At 45.5% G+C, this 27,198-nt stretch overlaps 4 protein-coding genes across 12 annotated transcripts in view; 2 read left to right on the top strand and 2 right to left on the bottom strand.

Moving 5' to 3' along the window:
• Aff4 (ALF transcription elongation factor 4) overlaps positions 1-7,503 on the top strand; it is an 84,327-nt gene extending 76,824 nt beyond the window's left edge. For both annotated transcript variants that reach the window (XM_075992668.1, XM_075992667.1), the window contains one exon: positions 1,668-7,503. In XM_075992668.1, coding sequence (XP_075848783.1) covers positions 1,668-1,795 — 128 coding nt within the window. In that variant the 3' untranslated portion in view covers positions 1,796-7,503. The remainder of the gene's footprint in view (positions 1-1,667) is intronic.
• Positions 7,504-9,244: 1,741 nt separating this feature from the next.
• On the bottom strand, positions 9,245-10,196 carry Leap2 (liver enriched antimicrobial peptide 2). The gene is made up of 3 exons (XM_075992670.1): positions 9,951-10,196; positions 9,657-9,793; positions 9,245-9,405 (listed from the first exon to the last, which is right to left on the bottom strand). Exons 1-3 carry the CDS (start codon positions 10,092-10,094, stop codon positions 9,369-9,371), a joined length of 318 nt encoding a protein of 105 aa, XP_075848785.1. The 5' UTR covers positions 10,095-10,196; the 3' UTR covers positions 9,245-9,368.
• A 5,766-nt stretch (positions 10,197-15,962) lies between these two features.
• Positions 15,963-17,919, bottom strand: Uqcrq (ubiquinol-cytochrome c reductase complex III subunit VII). Its single transcript, XM_075992666.1, has 3 exons — positions 17,782-17,919; positions 17,530-17,696; positions 15,963-16,156 (listed from the first exon to the last, which is right to left on the bottom strand). The coding sequence occupies exons 2-3, from the start codon at positions 17,681-17,683 to the stop codon at positions 16,062-16,064; spliced, it is 249 nt and encodes an 82-aa protein (XP_075848781.1). The 5' UTR covers positions 17,684-17,696; positions 17,782-17,919; the 3' UTR covers positions 15,963-16,061.
• On the top strand, positions 17,885-26,118 carry Gdf9 (growth differentiation factor 9). Of its 8 annotated transcripts, XM_075992662.1 has the most exons (4): positions 18,005-18,098; positions 20,328-20,457; positions 21,637-21,832; positions 24,828-26,118. In XM_075992662.1, exons 3-4 carry the CDS (start codon positions 21,700-21,702, stop codon positions 25,754-25,756), a joined length of 1,062 nt encoding a protein of 353 aa, XP_075848777.1. In that variant the 5' UTR covers positions 18,005-18,098; positions 20,328-20,457; positions 21,637-21,699; the 3' UTR covers positions 25,757-26,118. The 8 variants fall into 8 exon arrangements, with proteins under 8 accessions (XP_075848773.1, XP_075848778.1, XP_075848775.1 ...); XM_075992658.1 differs by lacking the exon at positions 18,005-18,098 and adding an exon at positions 17,885-17,968 and having other exon boundaries at positions 20,328-21,832; XM_075992661.1 differs by lacking the exon at positions 20,328-20,457 and having other exon boundaries at positions 17,958-18,098.
• The last annotated feature ends 1,080 nt before the right edge of the window (positions 26,119-27,198 follow it).

Below are 27,198 nucleotides of genomic sequence, written 5' to 3'. Positions count from 1 at the left end.
GCTTCTTCATTAACCAATGGCAATAAAAATATTCACAGCATACAGAGGAAAATCTCACATCACACAGTTTTCCTCTAACTCAACATAGTACACTGTTGATACATGCACAGACAGACAGATAAATGTAAAAGAGAGAACCATTAAAAAATACGGCAGTTGGATTTGTTTCATATATGATCCAAGCAAGGTCTAAATGCTGCATTTTATTAGTCTCTTAAGGTGCGCGCTCTACTCATTTCCTCCTCATTTGGCCATGCCATTAATGTTAAGAAGAAACTGAATCCTAGACTGTCTCATTCTGTGAACTGCTTACTTCCTCATGCTGTCATTGCATTTGTTCTTGTCTCTTTTATTTCCTTTTTATTGATTAGATTACTTCAGTATTTAAATAATATGTTCTAGGTGGTACATCTTATTAGAATAGTATTTATCCTTTATTGTTATTACCTTCATTAGACCTGAGCCAGGCAGTAGTAGTGCACACCTTTAATCCCAGCACTCAGAGGCAAAGGCTTGCGAATCTCTCTGAGTTTGAAGCCAGCCTGGTCTCCAAAGAGAGTTTCAGGACATCCAGGGCTATACAACAGAGAAATCTTGTCTCAAAAAAACTAATTAGGGGGCTGGAGAGATGGCTCAGTGGTTAGGAGCATTGCCTGCTCTTCCAAAGGTCCTGAGTTCAATTCCCTGCAACCACATGGTGGCTCACAACCATCTGGAATGAGGTCTGGTGCCCTCTTCTGGCCTGCAGACATACACACAGACAGAATATTGTATACATAATAAATAAATAAATATTAAAAAAAAAACTAATTAAAGGAAGGAAGGAAGGAGAAAGAACTTCATCAGATCAGGGCATGGTAAATAGGCCTGTAGTCCCAGAACTTGGAAGACTGAGGCAGAAAGATTCCAAGTTGGAAGTCAGCCTGAACTACATAGAAAAACCATGTCCTTTTTTTTTAATTTTTTAAATTTTTAGTATCAATAGATTATTTATATAGTGGCACTCTGATGAGCATGAAACATTTCCTATTAAACTTTAACTTACACTTTTGACATCCATGTTGACCATTGCCTAGGTCCATTATTAGGAAATAGAAAATTCATTATGTGCCAGGCATGGTGGTGCTTGTCTGTATAATCCCAGCAGTTGGGAACAGAAAGCAGCGAGGAGGATTGAGAGTTTGGGCTAGCCTGGGCTATGTGAAACCCTGTCTCGGGGGGGGGGGAGGGGCAATGAAAAACTACCAGCAATATTCTGCCTTTTTTTGTTGTTGTTGTTCACTTAGGAAGAATACTTTTATTTCTATCCTGTAAATTTTTAAACTTCTGATTATAGCAGAAAGGTTGGTTATAGACTGTCATGGAGCTACACAGGGGCTAGTGTGGGAATCCTGCAAAGACTGCTTTCTACCACTGCTGCACAGACATAACACATAAGAGTGCTTTGAGTAATCCACTGGTACTCCATCTTAATGTGCAGCAGTTGATCGTCTTCATCAGAGGTACTTCATCATGGAATTCATAATTGTGTTCTGTTTAAACTGATGCATAACATCAGGAACTTGAGAGATCCTTGAGGCCTTTAATGTGGGAGACATGCTATTTTACAGAAAAATCAGTGATTCAAAAGAATGTATGATACTTACTGAATGTTTTTAATTTTCTAGAATTCTTTGCTGAACTGGACAAAGTGATGGGTCCTCTCATCTTTAATGCAAGCATCATGACAGATCTGGCTCGTTACACCCGGCAGGGACTGCACTGGCTTCGGCAGGATGCCAAGTTGATATCTTGAACTGAACATATCCTCGTTGCCTCTGATTTTCCCACAACACTGTGTCACATCACAAAGGAAAACTGCCATAACACACCACCTAGTCGACACTAAGAATGAGGAATGGTTTTCTCCTTTTTGGTTTATATTTTTGTTTCTTATAACCCAAAGCCATCAATTGACCCTTTCAATATTCCCAACATGACAAGTATTTAAATGCTTCTAAACCTGCAGTATATCAGCAAGATGGTTTCAGTAATTGGAATTCCAGTTACAATTCATAAATAATCAAGTAAAATTCTATTTATTTTCAGTTTTTCAAGTTCCCATACTGGAGCTTGTTTAAAGCTTAGTTATTCCTGCCTATAAATTTATTCTGTTGATTTATTTAGCATAAATTTAATGTAGGCATTTTATTTATATATTTGGGGAGCTGTGTTACTTAATATTTTCTAAGATAAGAGTTGACTTGTCCATGACAGGACATGTTCTTTCTATAGCTAATTATCTAATGTTATTCAAGTCTTACTACAGTTTTTTTTATTGTAGGATTTGTGCTTGGTATTAAGGATGCTCTTCCACATGTGACGAAAAGTCACTTAAACATGAGAAGATGTCATTCTACATGGGTGCAAAAGCAAAGTGGGTCTGGTTTGATATGCATTATTTCAAAACTGTGAATGTGTGTTAGTAACACTAGCAATCACAAGGTGACTACATTGCATCTAATGCATTACAAAAAAGCAGATAGACTTGCTGGGAGAAGCACATTATACTGAATGGCTTCATAAAGGACAATCTAAAACTGTGGGTTTATTAAAACCTTGTATTTTTTTGTTTGTTTTTTTGTTTTACTCATTTGACACTTCATTGAAGCAGAGTAAGTTACTCCTAAAAACGAGCAGAAGACAGTAATCCAGTTTCTGAAGGTCGCAGCCTGTTTCATTGGTAATATTCGAAGGTTGACATCTGCAGATCTCCCCTATGGTGGAGAGATTATGATGCTCATATATGACCATGCAGTAACTGGAGCTTGGAAGGAGGTGTCACAATGTCTAATGTGGAGATGATGAATTTCTCTTTCCACAGATCCTCATCAATGATGTATGTTTCTGACGGGATCAGAAAACTCACAGTAGCAGCTGGGCATGGTTGTGCGTGCCTATAATCCCACTGGGTAGCGGTGACAGGCTACATAAAGCTAGACACTGAGTTTGGGGCTAGCCTGGGCTAAATGAGACCTTGTCACATTAAAAAAGAAAATTCATATTAGGAGAGTACCTAACTTGGCTCATTGTGAGCTCTCTTGGAAAGGGGAAAATAATAGGGGTAGTGCGTAGGAAGCCAGCTCTGTAACAATTCCTTATCAAACTACTGTTCCCAACAAGGTGCGTATAGCAGTGAAGGATGAGGAATGTCTCTCTTCCTTCTTTTTAGTGCCCCCGTCATGTCTGGTGTGCCTTAAATCTTAACTTTAAATGATAACTCTACAGATTGTTTACAGATAAAGTTTTATGCTGGGACCAGATTAGCCATGCATGGTTGGTCCTCTACAATAATAATTTTAAATTCTCTTTGATTTTAAATCTTCCTTTAGAGTCACATTAACATAGATCCCTTCAGAAAAGCTAGTGCTTTGGTACCTGACTTAGTATAATCAATTGGGTGTAATGCTGCTTCAGAAAATGGCTTTTCCTTCTCATTCCAAAAATCCATCCAATTGGGGAGGAAAAAAATCCCTGTTATTAGTAGATGATTGTTCAGACTTGAAATGGGAAAGGGGAAGAGAGAGAGAATATCTTCACATCCAGCGGTGTTGTGAGTCCTCTCTTCTAGTCTCTCTCACCACCTGTTTCTAAAGATAGTGGGCTTTGTCCTACAGTCTCATATTCACAGAGCTTAATTGCTTTGTACCTCATTATTTTTACATACCATTGAGGGTTGATATCTATAGCTTACGCTGAATATAAAATTTTTCCCTTGGAGAAATTGCCTCTGATACCTTTCTAATTTAATTGTAGTGTGTTTAAGGAATACTTTTTCTTCAGAGGCCATTGTCTCCTCTCTTGTGCTAGTAACTTACATGGTCTAACAGTTGTGTGTCCTGTCCTTGCCTCTTCTCTCTCACTCTGGCTCCTTAACTTCAGGGAGGTCTTAGAAGTGGAACAAGTGCCCTTTGGGCTTTTAGACTTTAGCAGCTGCAGTGCTGGCCTCTGCTTTCCAGCTCTGGTCTGTGTGTCTTCAAGGTGGCCAACACATTCTGGAGTGACACTGATGTGTTAAAGCAGAGTTTCATACATGTTTCATGGTGCTGCTTTAAGAAATTTTCTCTTTAAAACTGTCTGTTCTTGGAGAATGAAATTGTTAAGCCTTTCATTGTGGAGGATTTTCCCCACCAGGTAGAAACTCCGATCCTGAGTAATTGAACTTTTGATGTCATAGTGTGTGAGCATACACTCTCTCCTCTGTGTCTTTTCTCAGACGCTCTGTGTCAGTCATGTCCAGCACATACCTTGATTCCTTTACAAGTGACCATTCCTCCCTTCTCAGTAGGTGCCCTCAGTGGTTTTTAGCCATTTAAAACTTAGTCTGAAACTTGTATTCAATGTATAGTTAGTACTAGAAATAGCAACTATCTTTAATATTCAGTTCACTGCTCTAAGATCACACTCCTATTCCAGGAGGCAGCAGCATGCACCATTAGACTCTGGTCAGGCATCTCACATGATTGCAGTGTGGGAGCTGTCACAGTCATCCTGCCTGGGAAAGACTGGGCTGTGGGGAGCACTCCCCTCCGGGCATTCAAGATTACACAGCCTTGCCCATGCCCCATACTGGCTGGAGAGCACCCAGCCCTTTCCTTGCTCAGTAACACCTTTTTCTGGGCAAGAAGTTTTGGAGTCACTTTATTATTATCAGTGAGCTTTCAAATATATTCACAAATATTGCTGCTGAAGGAAGAAGATTGATCTCTACTGATTTAATTCTCCAATATTAAAACAATTCAGAGTAATGTGTGCACGCACCCACACTTGCCTGTTTTTCTGGGAAGCTCTTGCACTAGGGATTTATAGGCATCTGGGCTGCACTTTGAATGACACACTTGTGGCTTTAGAGTAGCTGTTGTTGTTTTTGTTGTTTTGTTTTTAAATTTAAATTGTTCTTTGTTTTTTTTAATTAAAGATTTAATCAGCTAGATTAGGCAGCATCATTTGTATTTAACCGCTGAAACTTTGGTACATTGATGTTTAATGAATGAGCTTGCATTGTGTAGCCAGGGCCTACAAAGGTTCTTGTCAGAAGTACAAGCACTGCCTGAGGTCAGTGCTCAGAGGAGTTTGTAGTGCAGCCAGTTAAATAGCTCCATTAGATGATGCCTAGCTCAGTTGAGAAGGGGGATGCTGTGCACTCTTCTAGGTCTGAGGGTATGCAACTTTGGATCTTAAAATTATGTACACATACACACTTTATATATATGTATGTATGTATGTATGAAAACATGAAATTAGTTTGTCAAATGTGTGTGTTTAGTATTTTAGCTTAGTGCAACTATTTCCACATTATTTATTAAATTGATCTAAGACACTTTGTTCTTGGCACCTTGAATATTAACATTCAAGGGTGCAATGTGTATTCCTTTAGATTGTTAAAGCTTAATTACTATGATTTGTAGTAAATTAACTTTTAAAATATATTTGAGCCCTTCTGTAGTGTAATAGGGCTCTTACAGGGTGGGAAAGATTTTAATTTTCCAATAGCTAATTGAACAAAATGGCTTCATTGTATATTTTGGTTTATAGGAGTCTATAGGTGTCTGGGTCCCAAGGACATCTACTGAGGATGCCTGTTTTAGGCTGGGTGGTGATAGTCAGACTAAACTTAAGTGACTTGGGGAGCCAGAGCACTTTGCTCAAGTCCATAGACTCCTGTATCTCATGTTCCCTTAGGATGTGGAACACAGATCCCATCCATCTTCACATCTCAGTTGGAGAGGCAGACTTTTTCCAGTAGTATTTCACACCTAGTGTTGCTGTGAGTAAAATCAGCAGAAAAAGTAGTGAATGACTGGGAAGATGCACTGAGAAGGCCCAGTTGTCACATTGGTGAATGTACCTTTCACATACTTGTGAGTGGAGGCATTGAGCTTTGACTTTCAGACCCTGAAATCAAGCCAGCAAGTAACAAAAGTCCTTAAGGTTAGAGAAGGCCAGGAGTGCTGGTGCATACCCTGATGCAAAGGTCAGCCTTTGCTGGGTAGTGAGCCTGAGCTACTGAGACCCACTCTTCAAGAAATAAATAAAAGTCATTGGGTGAACAAGGTGTGGTGGTGCATGCTTGAATTCTAGCACTCAGATTGTCAGTTGAGTGCACTACTAGGGAAACTGAGAAAGAGGATGTTGGTCTGCGGAACTCCTGTTCACATGTTAATTAAAAAGAACTTGCTGTCTCCTGAGCAGGGGATGGAAACAGAAGCTACACCTGTTTTGTAGATGGAATTTAGAACAAGGTGTTTGGGTGAAGTCTCAACAAAGTTAGAGGTTTCTTTCAGCTTAAATAGCTAATTTTTAAGAAGTTGATTTTCAGGACTGTCCGCATGCACCTCTCTCCTTGCTGTCGTTGCTCAGCTAAGCAGAACTCACCATCCTTAAACCCGGAGAAAGCTCTCAGAAGAGCGTGGACAAGCTCCCACCCAGAAATCCTTCTAATACTTGGCTTTGACCTTGCTGCTTCTGTGTTAGCTTCCTTCTCAGCTTTTAGCCACTGGGTTTCTGCCTGTTCTGTACCTCTCTGGAAGACATCAGTTTGGAAGTCTACCTTTCAAACCAATGCCATGGCTTCTGTATTGTTGAGCTTGTTGTTGTCTCAGAGGTGTCCCCATTATGCACACACCTGCACATCACTGACATGAGCATTCAACAGTACTGGGATGGGGTGGGGCTCACCAACAGCGCTGGCTCACTTGGCAGGGCCTGCAAAGGCCACACTTGAGGGCCAGATGCCCAGTTGGTAAGCACACTTAGGGAAATTTCTACCTAGCCTCCGTTTTGAATGATTTTGAGAAGTTTTATATATGGAGGATGGAAATGCTTATATATTTATTGAAGATCTTTTTATTTGAAATTAAAATCATTTGGTAAATAATGGTTTGCTATTTGGGGAGGGTTTTGGAGGGGAAGTAACACAATTGATAAAGTACAGGCCTATTGCCTCTGCAGAAAGGCACTGTTGCTGATAGGAGGCTTCATCTTGTACATTATCCAATCTTTGTTTTACGTTTCTTTTATCCAAAATATCTAGGCATCTGACACTTTCAACCAAAATTTCAATTATATACTGTGATTTTTATTTGTTGCAATACATTAAATTTCAGAGGTACTTTGGGGCTCAAAAGCTAGGATTTCTAAGTCAGTATGTGCATTTCACATAATAAGCTGTTAATGGTGAGCAAAGTATTATATACTAACTAGATTTTCCACATCTGTATAGTATATTATATGTATTTTGTGGTATTGAGATTATAGAAAGTTTAGAGTGTCAAACATGCGTTTAATGTGTATTTTTAAACAAATTTATGGCAATTAAAATATTTGGAGACAAGGGTATCACATTTCAATTTGTAAAACTCTTTTTAACTCTACTGTGTCATTACGATGCTTTGTATAATGCCAAACCATAGCTGGAGAAACTAAGTTTAATAAATATCAGATAGCTTTTCTGTATAATGTTTATATGCATGTGCTCTCACTTCTTCAGCTCCTACTGTGATTTCCTCCTAGAGTTGCTCTTTTGTATCTTAGAGTCCAGTCTTACTCTGTAATGGTCTCATCCCACCAGCATAGGTCTCATTTTCTGGGTACAGAAATTTTGTGCTCATGGCCATAGGTCCTTATCCATGGATATCAATTGTCCTGCACCAATGGAAATCTTCAACCCCCTTTTTTTTTTTTTTTTTTTTTTTTTTTGGTTTTTCGAGACAGGGTTTCTCTGTGGCTTTGGAGCCTGTCCTGGAACTAGCTCTGTAGACCAGGCTGGTCTCGAACTCACAGAGATCCGCCTGCCTCTGCCTCCCGAGTGCTGGGATTAAAGGCGTGCGCCACCACCGCCCGGCTTCAACCCCTTTTTTATGCTCTTGAGACATAGACTATTATTGTTTCATTCGTTATTTATTTATTTTTACTATTTATTTGTTGAATTTTGTTTTTGTTTTTCTGAGACAGGGTCTCACTTTGTAGCCTGGCTAGCCTGGAACTCATGATATAGACCTGGCTAGCCTTGAATCAGCAGAGATCTGCCTGCCTCTGCCTCCACCTCCCAGGTACTGGGATTAAAGGCGTGTTCCACCATGCCCAGCTGCGGTGATATTTTGTTTGTGCTTTAACAAATAAAGCTTGCCTGATGATCAGAATGGGGAACTAGCCATTAGTTAGCCATAGAGGCCAGGCAGTGGTGGCGTACACCTTTAATCCCAGCACTTGGGAGGCAGAGACCGACTGGATCTCTGTGAGTTCAAGGCCAGGGTTGATCCAGTTTAAAAGACAATCAGAGCCAACCGGGGAGTGGTGGCACACGCCTTTAATCCCAACAACAGGGAGGCAGAAGCAGGCAGATCTCTGTGAGTTCGAGGGCATCCTGGTCTACAGACACAGTTCCAGGACAGCTATGACTGTTACACAGAGAAGCCTTGTCTCAAAAAAACAAAACAGAGAGAGAGAGAAAAAGAGAGAGAATCAGAGCCAGAAAGTGTGGCTCTCACACCTTTAATCCCAGTATTTGAAAGTCACATACTTTTAAGTCTAGCACTAGAGAAATGGAGACAGGAAGGGATATGGCTGGGAAAAGAGAGGAATATAAGGTGGAAGGAGACAGGAGCTCAAAGCATTCAGTCTGAGAATTCATGGAGACACGATCTTGCTCCCTTCGGACTAAGGATATGGTAGAGGTAAAAAGTCTCTGTAGTAACTGGCTCCTTTACTTCTCTGATCTTTTCAGCATTTACCCCGATATCTGACTCCGAGTTTCTGTTATTAAGAACAATTAGAATTTGCATTACACCCAGCTTATTGTTTTGTCAGGCTTTTCTTTGGTTTCTGTTTTATGTTCATAAAGTTATAGGCAAAGTCTTATAGGCCTCAGGTGGCACATGCCAGCCTAAAGAGTTGTTTACAGAGCAAAGAGCCATTGTCTACTCCGCACAGACTGACAGTTGTTGAGCATTGCCTCTATCAAGCCTGGTGTAAGATTCGTTGAAGAGTGGGTGTTCTCCACACCTCCAAGGTGGAGCAGCTCCACTCGTTAGATAGTGAGTGCTCTTTCCTATAATGTGTGAAGTGGGCCAAGTGTCAATTCCAGACTGCCAGAATTTGGATTTAAGACATTTAATAGTATTTATAGAAAAATAAACTCTGACAAACTTAGTTACGTCTATGTACAACGTCTATGTATCAACAACATTCTAAGAAGAAATGGAGACCAGTTTAAAGCAAGTATCTGTCTTTAAATATTAAAAACACAAGGTTGCTTCACTTAAATGCAGTTAACCAATATTCCATATAACGGAGCACTGTTGGAGCTGACTTTTCCCCTGGTATGGACATCACTCCTGGGCCACACTTAGAGAACAGCGTCTTTTTCTAGCGGGGAAAGAAAAAAAGTGTTCACGATTGGATGTAGATCACCTCTGCTGCCCCTGCTTTCCCCTGTTTCATCTGCCCAGTGTTAGGGATCTGAATGGTTCTTGGCTGTTAAGGAACTCTCCTCCATGGAACTTGCAATTCCATCTCTATGCACACCCTACCTCTGTCTCAGCTTTACCCTTGAATCTCACCTCTCCCAGATTCCCAGAGGTCTCTTGGCCCACCCTGCACCCAGGCTTGTCAAATACCTGCATAGTCTTGTGATACACTCCGAATCATCCCGACATGAAGCACCAATGGGCCTGAGGGAAACCCCTCTCCAAAATGGGGTCATTCTCCGGGATCTCTTTGCTGAACTCAGTTCTGGTACTGGGGAGCCATTGACCTATAGAGCAGAGGCATATCCACTTCAGGTTGGCAAGCATCCACCCTCTGCCAAACACCCAGGTTGCAGGAGGTATAACAGCATTTCCCAGGGTTGAGTCTGCCTTAGAATTCCACAGCCGCTACTATATCCAGCATACACAGGTATTTTTTCTTACCTGGCTCACCAACAGCAGGCAAGTCATGAGCACTGCAAAGAGTTTGAGCTGTAGCATCTTGCCAAAAGGAAGATGTTGGAGCCTGAAGGCCAGGGGACAGTTCTTGTTTCCTTTTATAGGCTGACATCTATCTGCCTTTCTCATGGTTGCCAGGCAAGGTAGGGGCAAAGTTTGTTTGTAATCAGGATCGATTTAATAGGTTAATATGTACCTAAAGAATGTAATCACAGACTCCACTTGAGGCACATTGTACTTAGTGATCCCTCTTCTGGACTTTGATGATGTTGCTGGTCTGGACCATTACACCCATCTTATCAGAAGTCAGCATTGTCCCCACCTTCCCTCTGAAAGCCATGTGAATCCAGAAGGGAGACCAGGAGCCTGGTCACACTTCTAAAATAGGCTGGGAGTTTAACAGTGAAGGCACATATGATGTCGTGGCTTCAATTCCCAGAACCAAGAAAAAGTCCTAAAATATCACTGTGAGTTGATTATAATCAAAATAGAATTCTAATGAAGTCTATGAAGTAATGTTGACCCCTGAGCTTTTCTAGGCAAAAAAAAAAAAAACAAAAAACAAAAAAAAAAACACTGACCTGCTGAGTACAGGCAATTGGATGTGGCCTCTGTTCCTCCTGTGGGAGGATACTTAAGCCAACATTCTACAGTGTCCCAGTCCCCCACTCACCAACGGGCTGTCATTCTGTCAGTGAAGACCTGGCTGTGAAAAACCCAAACTCTGCCTTCCCTCCAGGGGACAAGCGACTACTGCCGCTGGAGCCACAGAGGGATGGATGAATAGCTTTTTGTTTTTAAGAACACGAGGGAGGAGGTAGCAGAAACTCTTAAAGCTGCATCGTATGCCTAATGACACCAAATGAATCCTGGGCTTTGTCTTCAGCAGTTCCCTGGGGCTTCAGCAGAGCATATCTTCTGGCAACCTCAGGGCGGCAGATGTTAGCCTGTGTCTGAAGCCCAGACATTCATTGGCTTTCATAGAGATCCCTGTAGGTCCCTAAATCAACACTTAACTGTACTGAATTTTATGGGTACTACGTGATAACACCTTTGATTTTGAGAACGTCTCACAGCCATAGCCCAGGCTGGCCCAATTTCACAGTCCTGTCTTGTTCTTGGAAGTGGACCACCACACTCAGGTCAAACATGGGTGTTTTAATAAGTTTGGGGGGAGCCAGTCGGTGGTGGCACATGCCTTTAATCCTTGCACTCAGGATGCAGAGGCAGGTGGATCTCTGTGAGTTCGAGGCCAGCCTGGTCTACAGAGTTAGTTCCAGGACAGCCTCCAAAAGCTACAGAGAAACCCTGTCTCGAAAAAAAATGTTTGGGGGTGGGAAGTTGAATTTATAAAGTAAGGACATGCATAGGAGCTTAGATCTCCCTATGACCATAAGAAACACCACACACGCACACAAATTACAGAGCAGATTCTCTCTCCCTGTTCTGATGTCTCACTGATAAACCCTTCACAAGGCTCTTCTCATCTTCATGATTGGACATTTGGACAAGAGCCTGTTTGTTTCTTTGCCCAAGCAAAACTGGAGGAGCTGCTGCTGTGCTGCGGGCAGCAGCATGGTCACCAACGCCATGACAAGCAAATGTAGCTCTTGGCCAAGGGAGAAGCGTGATAGGCCTCACGCTGGGGATGGGGGGGAATCTGTCTTCCCTGGTTCTGTAGAGAATGGAAGTCTCATGGGGAATTCCCCAGCTTAAGAGTTGCTGACTAGACCCGCCTACCAAATACAACCAACCAGTAAATTCTAACCTACCAGTTCCAGACCAGTTCAGCTGCTCCCCTTCTGCCCCGGGAGGTTATATACTGGATGACCTCAAGTAGGAGACCAAGTGGGAACTTTGCAGAGTGGGGAGAAGCTGTGCGGTGACCCAGTGAACATTGAGTAAGCACAGATGTGATTAGATAAGCACGGCTGGACAACATGTGTCCTAGAACCTGCTGGGTCTGTGGGCTCAGTGCCAGTCCCTCCTTCACCAGCACTCAGTGACATGTCATTCATCCGAAAGATGGTTTTTCTCCCAGCCTTCCATTTCTGCCTGCCTTTTCCCTCAGCAAAATCAAGGCAGCCTTTCGTGTCGTTTCTAAAGCTCATCATAGCCCAGTCAACGGAAATGTGTTGACTTGTTAGGGGCAACTTACTAAACACGTGAACACAACCTGCAGCTGGATTTAAAGGGTATTGTGGAAGCTGGAAGTTGTAGTGAGAGTAGCCCAGTGGTCAGGGTGTGTGTCCAGCATGTGCGAGGCTCTGGATTTAATCCCTAGTACTACAGAAAAAAACACAAAGCACCTCTCAAACTCTGAGAGGTGAAACAGCACCTAGGCCCTCAGCAGAACCGACGCCAGTTATCCCAGCCTTTTCTGTGAAAACTGACACTGTGCCAGAAAGTTAAACAATCTGTCTGTTCTCCCTCTCCTGTCACATATGTTATTAAATCAACGAAGAGCTACGAGCTCCTTCCTTCAGTTCACAGGCCTCAGCTGCCCTAATTTCAGCTGTAAGGCAAGAACTCTTACAGACCAGGAGGCAGGAGCAGGGTGTCTGACCACAGGCCAACACTTCACCTCTTCAGCTTTAGTCTTTTGCTCTGACAGTGAGATGAGAGCACATTTGGGGTCCAAGTGGTTAATTTACAAGAAGAGAAAGACAGACAGTTTGCTAGTGAGAGTCTGCTCGCTCCAGGCACAACCCTAGGGATATTCAGGAGAAAGGTTAGAGAACACGAGGAGCTGTCTGAATGTCTTCAGGGTGGAGAGGGGATCATTGAGATTTGGTGGTAATGGGACACTTTTGTGTTGTCCCTGAGCAGAGGGTGCCTAGTAAAAGATGAAAGTCTTAGGAATGCAAAAAAAGGTTTCCAGGTAAAAATTCAACAAAGGGTCAAAGTGCATTTATTTTTTGACTGTCTGGGCCTATGTCCTGAACACAATACCGGCAGAATGAAGAGTGCTCTCTTTCCCGGATTGCAGCTCTCAGGGGAGAGCCATGTGAGAGCAGAAGCCTGGGCTTTTCCAAAAAGAGTTAAATGGAGGGAATGGTTGCGTCACAGCCAACAAAAGAGCTGTGGGAATCTAAGACATGGGACCATAGTGATATCTCTGTCCTTAAAAGGCTTGACCCCAGGAGCCAGGGAGATGATAGCTCAGTTGCTAAAGTACTTGCCACACAAACAGGAAGACCTAAGTTCAGATCACCAGCACCACATAACAAACCAGGTGTGGCAGCAGGTCTGCCATCCTCGCATTGGGAGGTGGAGCGGGGACCCTTGGGGCTCGGTGGCCAGCTCAGCTGGCTTGAATCTTTGAGGTTCAATGCCTTGTCTCAAAATATACAGTGGAGAGTGACAGAAGATGTCTGACATCAACCTCCTGCTTACATGCACGAACGCATGCATGCACACACGCACACACGCATGCATGCACACACGCACACACGCACGCACGCTTATCATGTGAATGGGGCGGGGCGTTTCACATTATCCTTTGTGAATCTCTACAAACAGAACAAGTCCCTAAAGAGACTCCAGGTCATGTAGGGTCAGAGTCACTGTCTGGGCACCCTTCACATGGCTGAGCCCTCTGTCCCTAAGCTCAAAGAGGAAAACTCTGTGACAGAGTTCAGCCATAAGGGACGATTTTAGTCATAAACAGAACCCCCAACATCAAAGCACTGACAGCAGGGACCCCTCAGCACTCATGATGGGCTGAGGGGCTGCCTCTTCCGTGACGGCCCTTGCCGTCCAAGAACAATGACCCAAGTTTGATCCCTGGTGAACTCAGATAAAGGCGGAAGTAGAGAGCAGAGACCTGATCTCACAAAGTTGTCCTCCAGCTTCCACATGCACACCGAGGCGCATAGACGCACATACAATAATATAAGTATTTTTAAAAGGTCAGACTGAGAGGCTCGTCTCCTGCTGTGGGCTAAGAAAACTGAAGTTAGTCTTCTGAGCTGGTGTGTCCAGAGTCAAGATGGGTGTGGCTATATTTCCACCCCTGGAGGCCTGCAGCTTCTTTCTTTCTTTCTTTCTTTCTTTCTTTCTTTCTTTCTTTCTTTCCTTTCTTTCTTTCTTTCTTTTTGAGGCAGAGTTTCTCTGGGTAGCCCTGGCTGTCACAGAGATCCGCCTGCCTCTGCCTCCCAAGTGCTGGGATTAAAAGCATGCACCACCACTGCCTGGCTTTAAATTCCTAAAGGAGTCTATGGGTTCTAAGTCACAGGAATAAATCTGGACAGAGTCAAACATGGAAACTGGACTGGGAATGGGCACAACTCTGGGAACTTCCCTGGGCTCGCTCTTCTCACCGTCTCCACTACAGCTGATTCAAACACCCTTGTGCTGACATGTTTTGTAGACATTTGAGGCTCCAGAAGTGACAGTTTAAAGCAGATATTCCCAACCTGTGGGTCTTGACTCCTTTTGGGCAGGGACCAAACAGTCCTTTCACAGGGGTCACCTAAGACCACTGGAAAAGATATTTATTTACATAATGATTCTTAACAGTAGCAAATGCACAGTTATGTAGCAGCAATGAAAATGAAGTTATGCTTGGCTTCCCCACAACACGAGGACCTATTTATTAAAGGGCTGCAGGAGTTGCAGCATTGGGAAGGCTGAGAACGACTGACACACGGCATGGGTATAAGATACAGTCATGCTATATCCTGCCTCACAGTCCATGCAACCTACAGGTTTCTGTTGTCGGAAGTCTTTCTTTTTAGTTTATCTATGTATTTATTTATTTTCGTTTTTCAAAACAGAGTTGCTCTGTGTAGCTTTGGAACCTGTCCTGGAACTCACTCTGTAGACCAGGCTGGCCTCAAACTCAGAGATCCGCCCGCCTCTGCCTCCCAAGTGCTGGGATTAAAGGTGTGTGCCACCACGATCCAGCTTGTCATTTGTTCTCTTTTGAGGACTTTTGGCACGAGCTAGCAATCATCAGGCAAAAACATGAGTCCAACATTACACTGTGAGCTGCTACAGTCTGCAGCAATGTCCTTAGCTGACTGACGAGGCCAGAAGCTCAGGACGGCCAAGCATGTCCGCCCTATCATCTCCAGGCAAAGAGAGAACAAGGGCATCCAAAGCTTGTAGAGCAAGTGGTGTGCCTTTCCCATAAAAGGATGAGTCTTTTCAGACCTTGTGGTCCACATACAGCTAACAGCCATGTTGGATTGGCTCCATGACACAAAGCCAACCATGGTTCTGACAGGCATGGGCTGTAGCAGCCAAGGGATGGCACCATGGTCTCCTTTCACAGATGAACCCCCTCACGCTAAGGTCTTCCCTGGGGAGCAAAGCAGCACGGCATGGTTTGAAGAGCACACACTGGTACCTGGCTCTACCAACTCACTGTCATGTGCTTCTGGGCAAAGTACTTAAACTGTGATTCCTCATCTGCAGAGATTATAACGCTCACTTCAAAGGCTGCGGGGAGTTAAAAGTTCCTTTATGTGGCTAGGAAGAACACCTGACATCCTAATGACAGTGTCATTACTAGACTTTATAGTTATAATGGGAGCAGAGCTGGGTCAAGAGCTGGCATTCCCGAACCCATGCCACTCACACCTACCCCCAGCCACCTTTCAGGACTTGTGCGGGGAAAGGGATCAGCATGACTTGAATATACCCAGTCACACTAAGGACTCTACTTGTAAAACAAAACAATCATGAGGGTTGGGGTGGAGGTGGTGGCGCACGCCTTTAATCCCAGCACTTGGGAGGCAGAGGCGGGCGGATCTCAGTGAGTTCGAGGCCAGCCTGGTCTACAAAGCAAGTTCTAGGACAGCCAGGACTGTTACACAGAGAAACCCTGTCTCATAAAACAAACTTGGTCCAGGCATGATGTTCAACACCATGGCAGAGGCAGAGGCAGAGGCAGAGGCAGAGGCAGGTGGACTTGTTAGTCTGTCCAGGCCAGTCAGGTACACGTAGTGAGACCCTGTCTCAAATAAGCGAAGTCACAACAGGAAAGCCCGTAACCTAAGTAATTTATTGTATCTTCAGGACACGTAACATAGACTCCTCTCGCGGAGAAGGGGCTTTCGGGCGGGAAACTGTCATCTAGACGCGTGCTGCTCACTTGTCATTTTCGTACTTGGCTGGGTCTTTCCTCCTGGACCGCTCAAACTCCTGGTTCCCCCAGGTGTAGATCAGATAAAACGCCACAAACGCTGCAACAGTAGAGAGAGAAAGCTGTGAGCAGAGAGCACAGAACCTCAGCTCCTCTGGCGTGGGGTGGAGCTGGGCTTGGGAACCAGGCTGGCCTCTCTCATGCACCATGTCCTGCCCACGGTCCTCAGTTTTGACTTCCTACCATTCTTCCTGCTCTTCTGTTGTCCCTAGCTTTGAACTTGTTCTGTTTTGGAGACGGGGTCTTTCCGTGTAGCCCTGGTTATCCTTAAACTCAGGGATCCACCTGTCTCTGCCTCCCAAGTGCTGGGATTAAAGGTGTCTTTGGCTTTTTTTTTTTTTTGAGATAAGGTCTCTGTTTGGCTAACTGTCCTAAAACTAACTATGTAGACCAGACTCGTCTGCAATTCAGAGACCTGCCTGCCTCTGCCTCCTGAATGCACGAATGCCCAGTCTTTGCTTTTTATATTTTATAAGTATTTCACCTGTATGTATGTTTGTGTAGCACATGCATGCCCCGTGACTGAGGCAATAAGAGAGTGCCAGTTCCCTTTGGAGTCACACACAGGTGCTTGTGAATTACGATATGGGTGGTGGGAACGTAACCAGATTCTCTGAAAGAGCAGCAAGTGATTTTAAGTGCTGAGCCATCTCCAGCTCTATGTTTTTGTTTTGAGACAGGCTCTTATTATATGGCCCTTGGGGACCTGAACTCCCTACGTAGACCAGGCTGGCTTCAAACTACGTAGATCCACCTTCCTCTGCCTCGGGAATGAAAAAATGAAACTTATGCCCCCGGCAATGCTGAACGCTGGGATTAAAAGCAGGCATTATCACGACCAGAAACTACTTTTAATAAGAGCTTAAAAAACGGTTACAATTACACACCCATTTTATAAGCAACCAAAATGATGACCAGAAGATTTAGCTTTGACCTTCCTAGTCTGTCTTCTTAACACTAACTGAAAAATTTCATGAGATAACTAAAGATGAAATTTACCTAACATAAACTTCACTGTCTTAAAAGCACATTTCAAGTTGCTGTGCTGGCAAATGCCTATAATCCCAGCCAGCAGTCCCGAGGACAAGGCAGTAAAATCACAAGTGTGAGGCCAGCCTGGGTTCCACACCAAGATCGGGCGGACCTCAACCTCTCCATCAAATTCAAGTGTACCTTCCACGGGTTCCTGGCATATTCGCAATGCCATGACACCGTCAGCAAATCGGCGCATAGCTAACACAAGACATTGCATCAGCATTGCAGCACTGATAGCGGACAGCGATGACCTCAGAGGGGGACGCGGGAGTCATCCGAGTGACCTTAGGCCAGTCACTCCGATATGGTGACAACTCCACGTCTGGTAGGGGATATTGGAAGGAAAGGTGCGCCCTCCCCCGCCAGCCCCGCACTCACGAGGCGCCACACGCAGGATGCGCTCGCGAGTGCGGCGCAGCACGTTGGGGATGCCTTTGCTGAAGAAGTTCGGGAAGGCGCGCTGCTCAAAGGGTGACAAGCTGTAGGAGATCACGTGACGCATCCGCGTCAGATTCCCGAACTCGCGGCCCATGGTGGCGGCGGCCCTAAGGACGGAGGACACAGCGTGGCTTATGCCCGCAAGGAACTCCCACCGCCCCGTACCGACCCTCGCCACCAGGTCACCTCTACCTCCACCACGCTGAGCCCGGCTTCAATGTCACTTCCGGAAGGGGCGGAAGTCGAGCTTGGAAATCTTAATGTCATTTCCGGGCACTACCATTTTCCGTTTGTCTCCAGGGGGAGACGACGACCAGCCCTAAAGAGAAAATGGCCTGGACCGCGCGGACCTCGGAGTGGCCTTGCGCGTGGGCGGGAGGTGCCCGGGGCCAAGAGGGAGGGGGCGGGGCTTACAGGTGCAGAACCGGTTCTTCAAGAGGCTGGGTGGTGCTTAGCGGAGCACGTGTGCCTTACCGGAGCGTAGAGGACGTGTGGGCGGGCTTATGTTGGTATGTGGGAGGAGCTTGGAAAGATGTTGGGGGGCTTGGTGAGTGCGTGGCCCGGATTTTAGCAATGGATAGAGTTTAGGTGAACGTCCGTGAGGCTCCCGCCGTGCATGGGGCGGGGCCTTTAGGTGCATAGGGGGTGGTTTGTGCAAATGGGCGGGACTTAGGGCGTGTGGGCGTTCCAAGAGCTGGTTCTTACTGCTTAGTGCCAGGGATTTCGTTGGATAGATACCAGAGCTGGAAGCTGCCCAAAGAGGGGAAAAGGGGACTTTGTCCTCCTGGCTGTCCCTTAGCGGAGAAGTGCCAGTTGCATGGGATCCCCGTAACCAAAAGGGGCTGGACTGTAGACAGACCCTCATGACTGCAGCACAAAGTTAGGGACACTGGGTCTAGGGCTATGGTAAACGCTGCCTAGGAATCTACTGGCAGCCGGTAGACTTGTCGAGGGTGTGACACAAACGTTTCTCCTAGTTCAGTTACAAATCAGCAGCTCTCCGTCAGCCAGTTGTCAGACGCGGGTCGTGGTCATGGGAGCTATAGAGGGGCTTCAGTTCGGGCAGGGTGTGTCTTCGAGCCCCGGCTCTTTCCTCTCTTTATGGAACTTTTGTGTTTTCCCTAAAGTGCATTCTCCTAACTAGTACTGTCCTGTGGGACTCACGGACCTTTCTGTTTGTCCCAATGCCTGTAAATGGGATGACTGGCCAATTATAATCTGGCGATCAAACTGGGGCGGCGGCTTGACGAACCCTGAGCTTCAGTTTTGCAAGGGTTCGGCTTTATTAATCAGGTGCTGCGCACTCTGACTTTTTATCTTATGTTATGAGTATGGGTTCACTTTCATCCAGAAGATGATCACCTTCCGAGGGGCCCTAGGTAACCCCTCCTTGCATGGTGGTGCACTTGCCCCTGGTTCTCCTAAAACACTAACTAGCCTGGTCTCAGCTCCAAGGCAGGAACACAAATACTTTAGTCAAGGACTAAAATACTGTCGTGAATTCTGCCATCTGGGTGGCTTGTTAAAAAATAAATAAGACTTACATATAATAGTACATATTAAATATGTACTACTTGTATATATCTCGAAACCTTTCGACCAGAGTATGGTCACATGGATTGTAGACCAAAACAAAGACACTAGGATATTGTACTTTTTTATTATTATTATTATGGTTTTTCGAGACAGGGTTTCTCTGTGGCTTTGGAGCTGTACTTTTCATTACTTTTAAAATATGTATTTTGCCCCTTGGTTGTGACTTAGCTGAGGAGCACAACCCGGAGCAAAAAAAGTTGAAGAGGCAGAACCTGAAAAACTAAGTTCTGGACCCACATGTAGTGAGTGAATAGGAGGACGGTGGAGCATTTCCTCGAGTGGAAAGGGCTCACAGACACTGAGAATACTTGGGAACCAGAAGAAAATTTAGATTGTCCAGAATTAATTGAAGCATTTCTTAGTTTTCAAAAAAGCTGGTAATGAAAAAGATGGTACAGAAAGGAAATCTTGTCTGACAGTGAATCTGATAAGCGCAGATCGAAGAAGGAAAGAGCTGCTGCCGACAAACCCAGGGACTTTGCCAGGGCTCTTGATCCTGAATGAATAACTGGTGCCACAGACAGCAGTGGAGAACCAGTGTTTCTCACGAAACAGAGGCCTCAGATGAGGCGGACTTGGTGCTGGCAAAGGAGGAGACTGTGACATGAAGTGTCCTCAGATTGTCATCGCCTTTAACGAGAGGCTAACGTGACATTCTTGTTCAGAAGATGAGGCGCAATAATTGCACACACACACACACACGTACAATCTGGGTCTTACATTTTTAATTACTAGTGTGGAAAAATGGCATTCTAATGAAAATCAAGTTTGATGTGCTGGTTTTGAAAGTATTGAGAGTAGTTAGGATATTTTTGGTCTCTGTTCTGCTTCAAAAGGCATTGATTCCTTTGAGCAAATAAAAGCTTTCTGTAGTTGCTTCCTTAGATAAAATATGTATTCTGTGTGCAAAGGGCAGGGGCGCATTGAGTACAGGTCAGAGGAACCTGTAGGAGCCTCCTCTCCCCTTCTGCCATGCAGATCTTAGAGACTGGATGCCCGTTTGTAGGACTGAATTTTGGTCATTGGGCTTGGTGGCAAGTACTTTTATTCTCAGAGCCATCTTGCCGTCCAGATAGATATTGCGGGTTTTTTTTAAATGTTTGTTATTTTCATTTTATAGTTGGTGTTTTATATTCCTAAAGGTGCCAGAAGTGGAGTCACAGGTGATCATGAGCCACATAATTTGTTCTGGAAGAGTAACCACTGCCCTTAACTGCTGAGCAATCTTTCCAGTCCCAGGATGTTGTATTTTTAAATTGGTCAAGATTAAAGGTGATGTCCTCTTTTTAAAAATAATTTATTTTTATTATTTTATGTGCCTTGCTGTTTTGCCTGCATACAATCTGTGTAAAGATGTCTGATCTTGGAGTTACAGAAAGTTGTGAGCTACCATGTGGGTGACTGGGATTTGAACCCAGGTCCTCTGGAAGAACAGTCAGTGCTCTTTAAGGATTGAGCCATCTCTCCAGCTCTGTAATGGCCTCTTTTAATTTTGAAATGGGGTCTCCATAGTATGTAGCCCTAGCTTTCCTAGAACCCTCTCTGTAGACCAGGCTGGCCTTGAATTCATAGAGCTCCACCTGCCTGTACCTTCCGAGTGCTGGGATTAAAGGTGTGAATCACACCTGCAACCCCTCTCCCCCGGCCGCCGCCATGTCTTCTTTTAAAGCACACTACGAGTAACTGTTGTCCTATGCCAAATTTCCATGCCCTGTACTAAGGCCCCTGGCCAGGCTGAACAGCCTAACGTCACTCTGGAATTTCTGTACTCATCGTGACTTCCTGTGTTCCCAACTCACTGTGCAATATGTAACCAGTTAGTACTAAGGCTGTGGAGATGGTGAATCAAGAGAAAAAAAAAAAACAAACCTAATATTTCTGCAGTTACATCTCCAGCCCTAAAATACTTTGTTTTATAATTCTGCGGGTTTCTCTTGGGTTCTCAGCTGTGTGAGTAGTCCATGAGGGTGACAATACTTGGTGGGTTTGAAGTAAATGTCAGGGAAAATGGAAAAAAGCTAAGTAGACAAATCTGCACCTAATGAGAGCAAATTGTATAAAAATGTGCTCACAGCTGACTCATAGAGTGATGAAAAATGATCTACAGCTAGACATCCTTGAGGTCTGATTGCAGAAGTGAAGCTGGTCCTCCACACCTAGATTTTATTTAAGGACAACACCAGGGCTTTCCCAGTCTTTAGAAAGAAGACCGGCGTGGGGAGATGCATTCCTTCCTAGTTCTCCCAAGCCATGGCACTTCCCAGCAAACTCCAGTTTGGATTTTGCTGCTTTGCCTGGCTGTGTTTTCTTACTAGCCTCAGCTCTCAGGCTTCTAGGGGAGAATCCCGGACTGGAACCAGTGCAGCTTTGGAGTCTGAGGCAGATCCTTGGTCCTTGCTGCTGCCCGTAGATGGGACCGACAGTTCGGGTCTCCTGCCTCCCCTCTTTAAGGTCCTGTCTGATAGGAGAGGTGAGGCCCCTAAGCTGCAACCTGACTCCAGAGCGCTCTACTACATGAAAAAGCTCTATAAGACATATGCTACCAAGGAAGGGGTTCCTAAACCCAGCAGAAGTCACCTCTACAACACTGTTCGGCTCTTCAGCCCCTCTACCAAGCATGACCCAGCGCCTGGCAACCAGGTGACAGGTGGGTAAGAGCAAATTGTTCAACTGGGTGGAGAGAGGAGACAGGAGCTTCAGTGTTTCTGTTACTAAGAGAAGCCAGGCTTTGATTTGAATTTGTTTGTTCTAAGGCAAGATCTTACCCTGTCACCCAGGTTCTACTCAAACTCTGCATCCTCCTGCCTCAGCCATTGAGTACTGGGATTATGCAGGTTTACAGAATCACACATTTTTTTCTTTTGGCATTATTCTCAGTATCCAAGTCAAACAAATTAGTTCTTTTCTTTTTGAGACAGGGTTTCTCGGTATCATAGCCCTAGCTATCTTGACACTCTGTAGATCAGGCTGGTCTTGAACTCTGAGATTTGTCTGCCTTTGCCTCTCAAGTGCTGGGACTAAAGGCGTGCACCACCACGGCACAGCTTTCATTTTTTTCTTAAGTTCTTGAATTCTTTTTTGGTGTGGTGGTGCTAAGGATCAAATAGGGTTGTGGGACTCACACATGCTAGCTAAGCCCTGTTACTACATCCCTGGGCAGGAGCACTGATTCCACTGTTTGCTTGGTGTGTGTATATGTGTGTGTGTGTATATGTGTGTGAGTGTGTTGTTAGCTTAAACCATCATCAGCTAAGAAACTAGTATGCTTGGGCAGTGGTGGCACAGTTTTAATCCAGCACTCAGGAGGCAGAGGCAGGCAAGTTCCAGGATAGTCAGGACTACACAAAGAAGCCCTGTCTTTAAAAAACTGTAAAAAGAAAAAAATTAGTATGATAGATTTTTGTTTTGTTTGAACTTTCCCTCCTTCTTTTCCTCCCTCTTCCCTCCCTCCCTCCCTCTCTTTTGAGACTGACCTCAAAACTCGCAGTGACTCCGCCTGCCTTAGTGCTGGGGTCACAGGCCTGTAACAGCACACTAGCTCAATATGTCAAGGCTAGAGGAGTAATGTCTTGAAAGACCAGGGAAGGAGGTGAGGAGGTGGAAATTTTTAATAAAAAAAAAAAAGAAAATCTAAAAAAAAAAATAGCTAGCATCTCTTTCTATTCTGCCAAGCTGTTGGCCTAACATTGTGCTAAAACCTCGCTTTGAGCCAGTAGTGGCCGTGATGAATGGGACATTTCCCTCTCGCTTGGTTTCCTGTGAGAGGAAAGTTTCAGTCTCCATCTGGCACAGCACAAACTGTATGGCTGAGATATAGCACAGTTTATGTTGAGTGTGCCAGATGCCCAGAGTTTGACCTCCAGAAGTCAAGCAGGGCATAGTGACACGTGACTTTAATTCTAGCCCTCAGGGGGCAGGGGCAGGCTGATCTCCGAGCTCAGAACTGAGCCAGCTGGGTCTACCCAAAGAGTTCCAGACCAGCTTGGGCTACCCGTTGAGACCCGTCTCAACAATAAAAACAAACAAACAAAAAAAAAAAAAACCCAAACCTCAAAGTGTTAGTCAACAATGGGAACAGGCCGGGTGGTGGTGGCGCACGCCTTTAATCCCAGCACTCAGGAGGAGGCAGAGGCAGGCAGACCTCTGTGAGTTCAAGGCCAGCCTGGTCTACAGGGTGAGTTCCAGAACAGGCTCCAAAGCTACAGAGAAACCCTGTCTTAAAAAACCAAAAACAGCGGGAACAGTTTGGTAAGAAAGAGTGGGGGAGGCTTTAAAAACCAGCAATGAAAATCCCAGGGCTTTTGCGATGGCGTTGTGGGTGAAGGCTTTTTCCACCAACCCGACAGCCTTAGTTCAGTTCCCAGGCCCCACATGTTGGAAGAACCAAGTCCCACAAGTTGTCTTTCTACCTCCATACGTGTGCCACAGAGTGTGTGTCCCTTAACTACCCCCCCCCACATACTCCTGAACACACACACACCGCGGCCACCAGTTCACAGCGTAAGGAAAACCATCATGACTGTACAGGGCGTCTGTTGAAAGCCCCCCTTCCTCCCGCTGGAGTCTTAGCGCCCCCATTTGTTTCCAATCTCACGTGGCAGTCAGATGTTCTCAATTGACGAGCTTCATCCAGGCCCAGTGAGTGTTGCTTCTGATGGTCTCCTGGCTGCGTCGTCAGTGGGGATGCCACCAAAGGGAGACATTCTTCTCACCTGCCTGTGTTGGAGCGAGCTGTTGGGTCTAGAACTGGGATGTAATGATAGTCTCTTGCTTTACCTCTCCAGGAAAGCTGATCTCACTTTTATGGAGACAAAATGTATTTGCATGTGTGGATTGGGAGTGGGGTCATGTCTGGAGGTCAGAGAAAGGCTTTCCGAAGTTGGATCTCTCCCTCCACCATGTAGATCCTAGGGTTCAAACTCAAGTTCTCAAACAGAGCAGCGATCCTCCTGACTCACTGAGCTCTGAGCTCCACTCAACTGCTCTACACTCAGACAGGCCAGGCAGGCCGCCTAGAACTCAGTCAGTAGTCAAGGGGCTATTGACCTCCTGGGCCTCTTGCCTCTACCTTCTGAGGCTTCAGTCACCCCATGTGGGTGTGGGCGGTGCCTTTGTCTCGTGGAACCAGTTCAGGTTGACCTCAAATTTGCTAGGTAGCTGAGAATGACCTTTACCTCCCAAGAGAGCAGGACTATGGGTTTGGGCTACAAGGTCCATTCTCTTGTGTGTGTGTGTGTGAGCATGTCTGTGTGAGGGTGTGTGTGTGTGTGTGTGTGTGTGTGTGAGAGAGAGAGAGAGAGAGAGAGAGAGTATGTGTGTGTGTTTGATTGAGGCAGTCTCACAACATATCCCAAGCTGGTGCCAATCCTTCAAAGTGATCATATCCCTCCCTACCCAACTCAAGGCATGACCCCAGGCCCTTGTGCATGCCAGGCAAGTGCTCTGCCCCTGAGTAACATACCCAGACCCTCTATAATTTCCTTCTAAACCCCTTCTTCGCTTTGTTTTTGAGGCTTAAGGAAGTAGGGGAGGAGAAGGACAGGAAACTGCTTATGACTGACTACCAATTCTTCCATCTCACTTCCTGCTCCTTCCAGTTTGTCCCTAAGCACTACTTACTGGTTGGTGGCTTCTCTTCTCAGGACCCCTGCCGATGGCAGACCTGCTGTTTAACCTGGATCGGGTGACAGCCATGGAACACTTGCTCAAGTCAGTCTTGCTGTACGCGCTCAACAACTCGGCTGCTTCCTCCTCCACTGCGACCTGTGTGGGGGACCTCGTGGTAAAGGAGCCCGAGTCTTCCGGCAAGGCTCTCCTCCGGGTGCCATACTCGTTTACCTTGAAGAAACACAGATGGATCGAGATGGATGTGACCTCCCTCCTCCAGCCTCTGGTGGACTCCAGCGAGAGAAGCATTCATATGTCTGTCAATTTTACGTGCACAAAAGACCAGGCCCCCGAGGACGGGGTGTTTAGCATGCCTCTGTCCGTGCCTCCCTCGCTCATCTTGTATCTCAACGACACCAGTGCACAGGCCTATCACTCCTGGCATTCCCCTCACTCCTCCCGGAGGCCTTTGCAGCATCCTGGCCAGGGCAGCGTGGCCACCCAGCCTGTGCAAGAAAAGGCTGCCGAGGTCGAAAGATCTGCCCGGCACCGTCGAGGGCAGAAAACCAGCCACTTGGAAGCCAAGAAGCCACATCTTACAGCCTCCTTCAATCTCAGCGAATACTTCAAACAGTTTCTTTTTCCCCAAAACGAGTGTGAACTCCATGACTTCAGGCTGAGTTTCAGTCAGCTCAAATGGGACAACTGGATCGTGGCCCCACATAGATACAACCCCAGGTACTGTAAAGGGGACTGTCCCAGGGCGGTCAGGCATCGGTATGGCTCTCCCGTGCACACCATGGTTCAGAATATCATCTATGAGAAGCTGGACCCCTCCGTGCCAAGGCCTTCATGTGTCCCTGGCAAATACAGCCCCTTGAGCGTGTTGACCATTGAACCCGACGGCTCCATTGCTTACAAAGAGTACGAAGACATGATAGCTACCAGATGTACCTGTCGATAGCATGGGCCCGCTCCACCAACACCTTGAACCCGTCGGCAGAGCAACCCTGTGGGCTTTAGCATGCCTAGACAGAGAGCTTCATATGACTAACTGCTCCATGTCACTCTGCAGACTGTGTGAGGGGGGGAGTGTGTGTCAATGAGTGTGTTGTGGGTAGCGTCTCTGGGTATAAAGGGCACAACACTGATTGTTGCCACAAACCACGTGAAATGCTGTGTAGCGCTCTTCCTTTTTCTCTTCCCATGAGTGTCTCTGATGCACAAACTCGTTAGCACAAGTCCCGAGTGGAAATGTAGCTGTGAACACTTAGTGTGCTGTGGTTTTATGTGATAGAAGAATAAATTCCTGTTTATGGCATAAAATGTATGTGTTCTACTAAAAGATCACTTTTCCTTTTTTCAAAACAGGGTTTCTCTATGAACTCGCTCTGTAGACCAGGCTGGCTTTGAACTCACACAGATCCGCCTGCCTCTGCCTCCAGAGTGCTGGGATTAAAGGTGTGCGCCACCACCTCCTAGCTGAAAAGATTACTTTCATATGCTGGTTGGAGGAGGACAGGAGGCTTTCTGATCGCCACCCTTGGCTGACTGCAGCTCTTTCTCAGAGGGAGGTGAACTTCGTTTCTGAACCCTGGTGAAGACAGAGTCAATGAGACTGTAGGTAGGGTGGATGGGCCACGTCCCCTGAGTGACTTTGAGCATCATATTCTGTTCACGGTTGACTTGTGTCAATCAGTTGAGTCACATAAAAAAACATAATGTAGTCCATTAATTTAAGGGAAATTGGTTTTTTGCTTTTCCCATGAAAATCTGTTAACATTTTTTTTTCTGAGACAGGGTCTCAACAATGTAGCTCTGGATGTCCTGGAACTCACAATGTAGACCAGGCTGGCCTCAAACTCAGAATTTGCCTCCTAAGCTGGGATCAAAGGTTGTGCACCACCACGCTTGGCTTCACAGCTCTTTTTGCTTTTTTAATGGGTATTGGTGTTTTGCCTGTGTGTGTGTGGTTGTGTGACATTGTCAGATCCCTGGAACTGGAGTTGCAGACAGTTATGAGCTGACATGTGGATGCTGGGAATTGAACCCTGTCCTTTGGAAGAACAGCCAGTGTTCTTAATCATTGAGCCATCTCTCCAGCCCCCAGTGTTCAATTAAAAAGTTCTTTCTTTCTTTCACAATCTTATACGTAGGTATAATGTACCTTTGTACACCCTAAGCTTTGGTTTTACTTTGGTTACAGTATTTTTTGGTTGTGTGAGACAGGGTTTCATGTAGCCCAGGCTAGCCTCAAACTCACTACACAACCCTACGTTGCCTTAAACTCCTGATCCTTCTGTCTTCGTCTCTCAGGTGTTGAGATCACAGGCATATATGTTAAGGATTTTTTAACGTATTTGCGTGTGTAGGGTGCATGTGGGCCACAGTGCACATGCAGAGATC

The sequence above is a fragment of the Microtus pennsylvanicus genome, chromosome 11 (assembly GCF_037038515.1).
Source record: "Microtus pennsylvanicus isolate mMicPen1 chromosome 11, mMicPen1.hap1, whole genome shotgun sequence".
Classification (NCBI taxonomy): Eukaryota; Metazoa; Chordata; class Mammalia; order Rodentia; family Cricetidae; genus Microtus; species Microtus pennsylvanicus.
This window is presented reverse-complemented; position numbering and strand designations above follow the sequence as displayed.